Source organism: Chrysemys picta, chromosome 5 (genome assembly GCF_011386835.1).
Source record: "Chrysemys picta bellii isolate R12L10 chromosome 5, ASM1138683v2, whole genome shotgun sequence".
NCBI lineage: Eukaryota > Metazoa > Chordata > Testudines > Emydidae > Chrysemys > Chrysemys picta.
In genome coordinates this window covers 46,488,409-46,499,322 of record NC_088795.1, presented here as the reverse complement: position 1 = coordinate 46,499,322, position 10,914 = coordinate 46,488,409, and the positions used below count along the sequence as shown (strand labels likewise).

Below are 10,914 nucleotides of genomic sequence, written 5' to 3'. Positions count from 1 at the left end.
GCGGGGTCATACTCTGACCTTTAATAATTAAAATAATGTTTTACTACTGTTGGCACTCCAGAACCAATACAGGGAAGAATGAGCTATATCTTGGTTTTGTGTGCACCTCAGCCGCCTTCCAGTTTCAAAAACTTCGACTACTAATGCTACGAGTAAGAAAGAAAATATGGCAAGCACTGAGTAAGTATTATAGTCATATCACTCTAGACATATGTAATAGCATTTTGTTACTGGTAAGCTATATATATAACTGGGCACCAAACGTGACAATTGTTGGTCACAGTGGTCCCAATCCTGCAAACACATGATGCTTAACTTAAAGCACAATGAGACAGCCTATATACTTAAAGTTAAGCATGTGCGTATGTGCAGGATGTTTATTTTAACTTTGCTTAGATATCATGGCAATGAATGCAGTATATAAACCTGGACAGAATGGTCAGAAGTGGAGATTTTAAAATTGAACACTGCCAGTCTATTGCAAAATGTACAGCATTTATTCACATACAGACAAAAAGGCACAATTCTACTAAATATTTTAACAAAAAAATACAGCTGTCTTCAACTAGATCTTTATAAATACGTCAGAAAAGGGGGGAAATAAATACAGGATTGGGCCAAGTAATATAAAATAGTCATCTCTACATATACTTTTTATCTCTGATTCTATCGGTTTCTCTTCATGCACCTTTTTTTTTTTAATTTTAGCTGAATGAACACCAAAGCTAGGCACATAGTGAAAAATCTTCTGTACAAGATTTTACAAATGTAATGACATTTTTTTTTCAAATTTTTAAAATAATTAAGACTTGCACACATAACACGAATAAACCCTTCATTTAGATTTGTGTGTGTTTATACCCTAACAAATGGCATTCCAGGCAACTTTACAAAAGTTTAACTAGCCTACATTTTGACATAATACACCAATCATAATCAAAAAGATTGCTTGGTCAATCTGCACAAGGAAAGGTAAAGCTTAAAAAAAAAATGAATGAATGATTCCATACCAATAAAACACAAGGGGTGGGTTTAGGTTGTTACTGCTATACGTATGACTCCTCTGTTGCTGAGCGCTAAGCCTGGCATGAAACTAACTTTTACAGCTGGTCATACTGCAATTAGCTTGCCTTGTAGCTTTTTTGTAATTAGGAGTTTGGGAAAAGCGTTTTATTTGGTTCAGCATAACGTGGAACATTAGAAAGCTTATTAACCTAAATGTGTGGGGAATAAAATAGATAAGGCATTATTTCTGCACAATGCTAGCATTCATAATAGTGCAAATGAATCAGGTACCTCTTTCAAACTGATGTGAGGTTAAATGTTTGCTTAGAATCAAATTTATTTTTTTTTCCTTCTATGGCTTGACAAACAATTCCCTATATCACAACCTCCTTACAGTAATAAACTTAGCCCTCATCTAGAAATGTTGCTGAAGTTGAAAGTGAAATCAACTGTACTTCCCTCTTTTCCCATAGCCAATAAAAAATTTCTTCTTTTTAATCAAACAAGAACTTCAATATTTTAAGTCATGGCAAGAGTGAATCTCTGTATGACTCAGATCCACCATTCCTTCTTTGTTATGTGCAACAACCAGTTAATCTGACCAGCAAAGTCATGAGATGAATCTGGTTTCTCAGGAGCAGCAAGGTTTAACAAAGTATCGTTTCAATACAAACATTTCCCCTTCCCAAGATTATTCCATTACGTGTCAAAAGGTTATGTCTCAATTTAGTTTAAAAAGTAGAACTAATGATAGGGAAGCATTTGTTTGAAGTTTTTAATTATCTGATAAACTTGCATAGCAAGATGGAATGTCAATAAGCCTATTTTGTCAACTGAATCCGCTGGAAGACTTAAAGTTAACAGCAAAGTTCTAATGTTTCTTTATTCTTTCCCTGCCCCAATGAGAAGGGGTTAAATGTTAAAATGTATTATATAACTGAATACTGATAGCAGTAGGTTGGGGGAAAGAAAAAGGGATTCTTCCATCTACCCATATTTCTAAACGCATTGCTGCTTAAACTTTCTTTCAACTGTTTTGTGCCTGCCTTACATTGATGCAGAATTCAAAAAATTTCAGGCTCTTATAACATCCATTGTTATGATACATATGCACTCTATTCAGTGCACAAACAAAATAGTCTCTCTATGTACTGTTAATGTTATTGCTGATAGCTTACTCACTAGTTATTGCCATTCGCAGTTATTTTTAAAAGTTATGTAATCACACTGTGAGCTCCCTCTCTCATCAATTCTAGTCCAGAACAGAATGAAATCACTTTATCTTGGTATGAATGTAAAGAGCTATTCACAACTTATTGCCTTTCCTTTTTATTCTATTTAAAAATATATATGCGTGTGTGTGTGTGTGTGTGTGTGTATATATATATATATATATATATTTGTCCTTCTTTAAAGTAACGCTTTAGTGTCAGATGCTTGGATTTCCCAGTACATACCATTAGTGCATAAGTGGCTGGCATTGGGAAATCCTGCTGACTAGTGCCTTCAAGTTAGTCATACCCACTTGAATTGTCATCATATTCCTGGAGGGCAGGTGATTGGATAATGCTAAAGCTGCTTTGTGGATTGTTCCACAGAATGCAGTAGATCCTAAATTTGTCCCTTTCTCAGAACTGGATGAACTATCTTCTTTCCCCAGAACTGAAGAGCTTAGGAGTATGGCTCTGTGCTGAGACTGGGTCTTTTCATGTTGTTACTGTTATATCACTAGGCAGCTGCAGCTCTAACCTGTCCCCTTCAGTTTTCTCCAATAATTGTGATTAAAACTGACTACCTGTTGGATGTATTTACATGTAAACTCTCTGGAGTTATGGAAGATTTAGAGCTGCCATGTATACTGAACTCAAATACAACAAAAACATTCTGCAGGCAAATATGACTTGAAGACCTGCCACAGTCTAAGGAAAGTGAATATTTGTAATGGGCTTAGTAATGCTGGATGGTTAAATAACCATATTTAATATAGTACACACTAGTTAATTTAACAGCTTGTGCTTTTGGGGAGAGGGAAAAATTCTTGTCAGTGCTGTTTTGCTAAAGGGAGACAGATGCAACCTCCCCTTCCCCCCATGTGTTTAACGAATTCTTTTAGTGTTCCACCAAAGATTCCATTTTAATAGTGATGTCATCTTGTTTCCTCAAGAAAGTTGCAAATAAAAAAGGTTCAAACTTCTCACAGAAATAGATTATAAGGACTCAGGGACGGGGGCAAAATCATAGTCTTAAGTGCACGTAAACATGTTTATACAGCTCAGGGGTAACTGGTTCTCTCTTTGTCAATCTGTAGCCATGTCTAAAACCCCATCCTCCCCTCCTCACACCGATAAATAAAGCAGAGTGGGTTTGCAGCAGTGCCTCTATTGACCATGGTGCTTGAAGATGTGTCTTACTGTCCAGTCAGGAAGCGAGGATACTTCTCCTAATAATGTCTGTCCTCCTGTTGATAGTGCTGTTTGGACTAAGCCTTTGCTGTCTGCATTTTTTCTCAGCCACCTCAGATTCTGAGTCACTCATTTCAGCATCAGGAGCATACCCATCATTCTCCCTGTCTGTCTTTAGTTTGCTTTTTGCCCTGTCTTTAGGCAAAACTCTGCCCATGCCCAAGTATGGATAGTTAGAGTTCTGGTGGCAGGTCTCCTCCTGGATCTCTCCCTGGTGTTGTCTCTCCCCCTTCTTTGGAATTCGGAATCCGCCCCAGTTTTTCACTGGGCTTGTGGGTGTAGTAGGCACTTTAACCGCAGGCCGGTTATAGTTTATTTTGATGAGGGATCCATTGCATTTAGGCACTATATCCCTCCGTGTGCCAGGTGCTGACCTACCACCTGGATGGTTCACAGACCTTTTGTTTTCTGATTGCCTCTGAGAGACTTCTGTGGATGTCAGTGGCTTGTGGCTGTGCTTGGAAGGCTTTTCCTTCAGTTCTGCCTTGATTACCTCGTAAGGGGAACGATTGTCTCTTCTTTTCCTGTGGTCTGGCATAACTATCCCATTTCTCTGTTGTGCTGATACAATGCGTGCTTCTGCAAAGGCCTTTTCAAAATTTAAAAAGCTACCTGGAGTCACAACACCTTCCCTTCGGCTGGGCTGTTTGAGCAGGGATTTTCTGTCACTCCCAGAGCTGTTCCTTACTCTGTCTCCCTTGTGTGATTTTTTCAATGTGTGTGTCAGAGAAGTGCCCATTTGCTTCCTGAAGAAAGCAGAATGCCACTTCAAATCCTCTATTTTGGGAGCATCAGGACCCAAAGGTGGACTGTTGAACAACACCATGTTTTCTACTGAGGAGGAGGAAGGCACACCTAAAAGCAACACAGAGAAATTACTTCACAGTTCAGGCAAAGCAAATCACTTCCCTGATATAACAACTGCTGCTTTTTACCTCCTAAATTTCCTCTTTGGGATTTTTCTTTCCAGCCTCCAACTTGTTTTAATTATGCTGGAGCGTGACCAGCATTTAATGGCTTTCATAACATCCAACATCTGACACTGATCAGCCTTCAGTAACTCTTAATTACTGTAGATCTAATTATATTTAGATGCAATTTCCATATCGCTATAGATATTATAGCTAATGTGTATCTCAGATTTTAAGGCCAGAAGGGGCCATTGTGATTGTCTAGTCTGATCTCCTGCATAACACATAAAGTCCAATAGCTGTGTTTGCACTAGAACACATCTTCTAGACAAATATCCAATCTTGATTAAACTCTTTGGAAAAAAGCATCTTCACTTAAATGGACAAACTACCACATATGTCATCATGCATGATTCTACTAGCTGATTGTGCAGCTGACTAATGATTTAAATCCTTAAGGATAATCTAGTTAACCTTTTCAATGTAGCATTTTCCTGCTGGAGAAGCAACTATTTTCAATGAGCAGTAAATCAGTGGGAATGATTTTTTAACATCAGTTTGCTGACCCATCAGAATTCATGCCTTTAAAACCACAGACTCATTCAGAAGGACTGTTAGTCAAAAACTGAATTGAGTCTCTCTCTATGAGTCACTTTTGGAGTAGTAGAAACGTGCTTTTCATTTGACAGATCACAGCAACATGCTTGGTTTTAAGCAGAATGTGCTGAAATGTAGACCTTTCAATTGATTTTAATAGAAAACAACAGATTCACAATGCTTCCAGATTGGGTCCAAAAGATGAGTTCATCTTCATGGTGTTTTACAAAGGGTTTAATCCGGGAAGGATAGAAAGTCAAACATTTGACAGGCAAATGAACAGGGATGTGATTTTTTTCTTATTTATACATTATTATTTTTTTGTTGAAGAAGGAATACAAGTACATTTGGAAAACACCATGACAAGCAGAGTTATAACTGTCCTTTCTTAATCTAAACTTGGCAATGCAGAAAATAATCCATAATATCCAAGGAAAACCAAGATTAAATCAAGTGAAAATCTGTTTAAGAACTGATTTTTACCAATAACTCTATAACATCTTTAAAGGGACTGTCAACCTGAAATTTAATGGATTTTAAAAAAATTGACTACAGCTACTGCTGGATCCATATTGCCAATATTTGTGGTTTTATCCACACACTTTTCTTCTGTTTTTAAAAATGTTTTCTCTCCCCTGTTTGAGACTAGTATAAACAACATGAGAAAATACTAAACCTACAAATGGAGTGGGCGGAAAAGTGAAGCTGACTCCACAGAAAGTGCTGTCAAAAATACAAAGAAAACAAACTGGGACAAAACCATAGATCCAAGTTACAGTGATCTTATTTGTAGCTATAATCGGTCAAACATTTTCAGAGAAGTGTGATTTCAGCATTAACTATACTGCATAAAGGTTCTGCACACACTCAAGCCAATGGGCTTCAACTATGACCTGAAAAGAACTCCTCTAGGAACAAGGGGAGTTCTTTCTTCATGCCCATTCAGTGCTGGGTCTTTCTGATAAGTGTGCCTGTCAGCTCTAGGGACACCCATCCACTATGAAATGGACTGAGACCACCAAACAGCTATTATTACTATTAAATGTTTATAAGGCAGCAGCTCCTAAACGCCACAACCAGGTTGGTCCTCATTGTGCTGGGTGCTAAACAAACATATAATAGGTGACAGTCCCTGACCATAAAACTACCAATAGTGGGAAAAAATTGAATTTAGGAATGTTTTGAAGCAGTGAGCTAAAGCCGAAGTCTCTTCATCCCATTTCCAATCCCTTGTGACACTGAGTCCCACAGGGTTGGCTGGTTAATTCAGGCCCACTTACTTATCTATTTCTGTGGCTTCTCATGTGACTGTCCTTAATATGTTGTAGCTGAAAATTTAAAATATACTGGCTCTTGGTTCATTAGGGGGTTTTTCCTCCAACTTTCTGTTGCAAAGTGAACTAAACAAGAATATAAGGAAGGGTGAGCTTCAAAACAGTAAGCAGACCTTAGCCCAGGGGTCTCAAAGTCCCGGCCTGCGGGCCATCTGTGGCCAGAGAACCTCCCCACTGTGGCCCGCAGAGGAAAGACCCATGCAGCCACGCGGCCGGCTCTGTCCTCTGAAGGTGCCCCCCCCCCCCCACAGCTCCCATTGGCTGGAGGACAGGGACCGAGATACTATCACTAGTTGCCGAGCAGAGTCAACCATGAGGCAGCATGATTAGTTGCCTGGCAAAGTCAGCCATGGAGGCAGCATCACTTTTTTCCACAATGAATATAAAAAAGTCAAAATACCGAACACAACTATCTGATGCACACCTTGCTGCCATCCTGAAGGTTTCAACTGCTCAGTCACTGAGGCCAAACATCAACAAACTGACAGAACTGAAGCACTGCCAGATGTCTGGCCAACACTAAAAACTCTCTGGCAGGCAAAGAATTGTATAAAGTTGTATGACAGTTTTATTATTTCTAAGAAATTCAAAATAAAAAATACAAGATAAATGTTTTCTTTTCTGAACACCATCTTCAGTGACATTATTGGCCCACTGGGAGGATTTGAGGACTGGCACTGACCCTAAAGTAAATTGAGTTTGAGACCCTTGCCTTAGCCAAACCATTCTGTTCCTCTGCTTGCCATCCTCTGCTTGGATGTGATAATGAAGTCTGTGAAACATACCTGAAACTCGTTCTTGATCCATAAGTTTTGTGTAGAGATTGAATATCTGTTCCTGGACTTTGCAAACAGATCTCTTAATCTTCTCCCTTCGGGTCACCATGTAAGTCAGATTCCGAACCTAGAAAATGCAAATAATATTGTCACTGAGCTTCATGATAGTAAAGCTATAAACTGATCAGAATCCAGAACCCAGTCTGTCTTTTGCTCCTTAGCTAACAAGTTGTAGAGGCAATGTAACACTCCTAAGTGTCCTCCTCTACCATATCTGATGCTCACAGAATCATTGAACCCTCGCTGCATAGAGAGAAGGAAGCCACAACATGAGGTCTTTGAAGTTGGAGGTGGAAGTAAAAGGAGAAATAAGGAGGAATCTTTGAGGACCATACCCACATCTCTCTGCTATTGGATACATATACATACACACACCTTTTTAATTATGCTTAATAGCTTATAGGGTCAAAATTTGGGTTGTTGTAAGAGTGTCCTTCATGAACCTTCCATTTTAGTCTCATTTGGGTCAATTAATATATGCAGTAGGGCTCCTATGTATGCCACTGTATGACAGACAGCATGACTGTTGAAAGAACTGGAAGTGAAACCAAATTATTAATTGTTCACTAGGTTCTGTATAGAACAGTTACTTACCCTACAGTAACTGATTCTTCAAGATGTTATGGTCAGTGTGGATCCCACTATAAGAGCATATGTACTTCATGCATGTGAGAGTGAATTTTTTCCCCCACTAGCACTGTCCAACAGGGTTGTGCATGCACTCTGTACTTCCTTGTGTGTTTGTCCATGCAAGAACATAGAATGAGGTTGCCTATGACCCTCCCTCATTTCCCTCACAATTCAAAGCCTGTGATAGCTGGGGACTGAGAAAAGTGAGGATGGAGGACAGAGTGTAGGATCCACACTGACTATAACAGCTCAAAGAACCACAATTACTGTAGAGTAAATAGCTATTGTTCTTTGAGCTGTTGTAGTCAGTGTGGATCCCACTATAGATTACTGGCAAGCAGTATACTCCAAGGATGGTGTGAGTGAGGAACTTCAGCTGCAGTCAATCAAACAGAGACTGTAGTACTGCTCTCCTGAACTTGGCATCTGATTTGGCTGCCATGTCAAGTGCAATGTTTTACAAGACAGTAGATCACTCTATATAGCTACCTAGCAGATCTGAGATTGAAGCAGACAGACGATACAGCCTGTGACCTAGTGAAATTTTCACTGACTTTCGGAGGGAGACACTAACCAGCCATCTGATAGCAGGTGGAAATGCACTGTGATATCCAGTTAGTGAGTCTCTGATGAGATGGCTTGCGCCAGATATTGCCACAATAAGATGGTTGTTGAGTGCAGTTTTGAGAAGCTAACTGGTAAAGTGTTGGATTAATTCAGGCGGAATTCCAAGATCACCTGAGGGATGAAATTGAGGTGTGGTTTCATCACCACTTTGTCCCCTTGGAAAGAAGTATAAGATGGCCCAAGCACAAGAGCTTGGAACTCACTGACTCTCTGTGCTGATATAATGGCCACAGGACTGACTGATAGTAAGGTGGTATATTGAGCACTCAGACAGTGGTTCAAAAGGAAATCTTTGAAAAGGAGTCTTGACAAGCTGAGGCCTGTAGGATTAGCCCATAGGTCTCTCGGCAGTATCAACTGCAGACCTTAGAGGGCAAAGTTCCCTGCTCTATGACAGGGAGAATATATGCTCCGGCGATGGTGAAGAGGAATAGATTTCCTGTTGGGGCAGCACCAGTGTGTAAGGTGCTTTCAGTATCAGAATCTGTGTTGGTGCTGGTGTATGTCTTGGCATGGACCTGGTTCTGCTTGAGTTTCATCCCAAGTTCGGGGTCAATGTTAGTGCTGGCAGAATCTTTTGCATCACAGTCTGTTCATCCTCTTCATCCTTGATGCTGTGAGGACTTGAAAGACTTTCTCTGGTGGGTTTGCTGTGGTTGTCCTTATCGGAGGACTCTGCTTCTTCTTGAGCTTCTGCCCGAGTGTCCAGAGCATTCCCTTTCAGTGCTCAACTTCTGAGATGGTGGTACCAGCTTCCATATTAAAGCAGGTCAGTTTTGGTGCCAACGTCGGTGCCAGGTTTTGACTTGGCACTGTGTTCTCCACAGTGGTCTTAGCCATTGCTTGCCTACTCAATAGAGTAGCAGATGATGCTGGATTGTCCATTAAATTAGATTCTGGAGCTTTTCTCCCTTGGGTTTGATTAGATATTCCATGGACTGTTGCAGACGGTGGAGTTTTAGCCTTCCAACTTGTGACCTTTGAGTCCTCACAGAGAAGGGGATAAACATATTGTCATGTGCTTGAAATGTGTGATTTGTCCAGACAGAAGGCATGACTATTGTATTCTTCCTTCAGGGGGAAACAGTCTATCACAGAATGGACAAGACTTGAAGCCCCCGTGTCTTGAGTCTGCCATTAGAAAAACCCTGGACAAAAGGGTCTGACCAGAGAAGTTCAGTGCAGACAATTGGTGGTCAGTTCATGTTGGTCAAAACAGAAGATCAGATGTGGATCTAATGATTCGCAGAAGGTTTTGCAGAAGTTTAGTCCAAGCTAAGTACTAGTGGATCTGACGTTTGCTAGGTTTGATCTCACTGCCATGGACAATAAAAGGGATCTGAGGGAGGCTGAGAGAGCATAAGGTGGCACGCACTGCACCGAAAGACACTGCTAGTCAAAAGAAAATTTGATCACGCATGCATGAGTGCCTACAATGGGAGCCACACAGACACATATTTGAAGAATGTTTTCTGAAATATAAACAAAAAATTATTTCTGTGGTAGAGGGTTTTTTTCTTGATTTTGTTGCTGATTGGGACAGTCACACAAAAATATCACAATAGAGAAACTCCCCATTAGGCTCTAGCCTAATTTTTAGGCCTGATGTAGACCCTGAACCTGAGTCTGTGCCATTGTCACCAAACAGTGGGATTGGCTCTCCTCTTCCTGCCATGAGGTTGGCATGGTAGCAGCTGCATGCCCTGTGCCTGCTGTCCACTACCCCATGCTGCAAAACAAGAGGCACACACTCCACAGTGCACAGCACAAAGAGATGGTTTCAGCCAGCAGAAGCAGGCATGCTACTGCCACTATGCTGATCCCACAGGAAGGTCAACGTGAGGCAAACCAACACAACCTGAGCCTAAGAGGGGCTAGTTGTTTTCCTATCCCACCCAAGCTGGGCCCAACACTTGTAGTCAGGTCCCAGCAGGTTGGAGAGCTATATGCCCCATCATCACAGTTGAGGTATCTTCCTGTGGAACTCAAACTTCTCTGAGATTACAAATTCATGAAGTAGATATGGATTTCTGAGGCTTTTGACTCACTGTAGCATGACATGCTGACTAAAAGGTTAACACTGAACAAACTCAATATGGCATATTAAATTAATTAAAAACTGGCTAACTGCTCTCAAAACATAATTGTTAATAGGGAAACATCCATGAGTAGTTGTTTCTAGTAGGGTTCTACAGAGATAGGTTCTCAGCCCAGTGCTAATCATACTTTATCAATAATCTCTAAGAAAATTTAAAAATCATGTTAATAGATTTTAAGACCAGAAAGGACCATTATTAGATCATCTAGTTTGCCCTCCTGTATAACAAAGGCCACAGAATTTCATCCAGTTACCCCTGTATTGAGTCCCATTTGCAGATGACTGAGAAACTGGCAGAGTTGTAAACAATAATGAAGACAAGTCACCTATGCAGAGCTAGTTTGCTTGGTAAGCTGGGTGAGCAAGTTAAGCAAGGTCACACATCTAGGAACAAAGAACATAGATCACATGTAC

The 10,914-nt window shown here is 40.4% G+C and overlaps 1 protein-coding gene across 12 annotated transcripts in view; it reads right to left on the bottom strand.

Moving 5' to 3' along the window:
* Window positions 1–476: 476 nt before the first annotated feature.
* Window positions 477–10,914, bottom strand: part of JADE1 (jade family PHD finger 1) — a 149,539-nt gene continuing 139,101 nt past the window's right edge. For all 12 annotated transcript variants that reach the window (XM_065597693.1, XM_065597694.1, XM_065597691.1 and 9 more), the window contains 2 exons: window positions 7,095–7,212; window positions 477–4,322 (listed from right to left, as the gene is read on the bottom strand). In XM_065597693.1, the coding sequence (XP_065453765.1) occupies window positions 3,424–4,322; window positions 7,095–7,212 (1,017 nt within the window). In that variant the 3' untranslated portion in view covers window positions 477–3,423. The remainder of the gene's footprint in view (window positions 4,323–7,094; window positions 7,213–10,914) is intronic.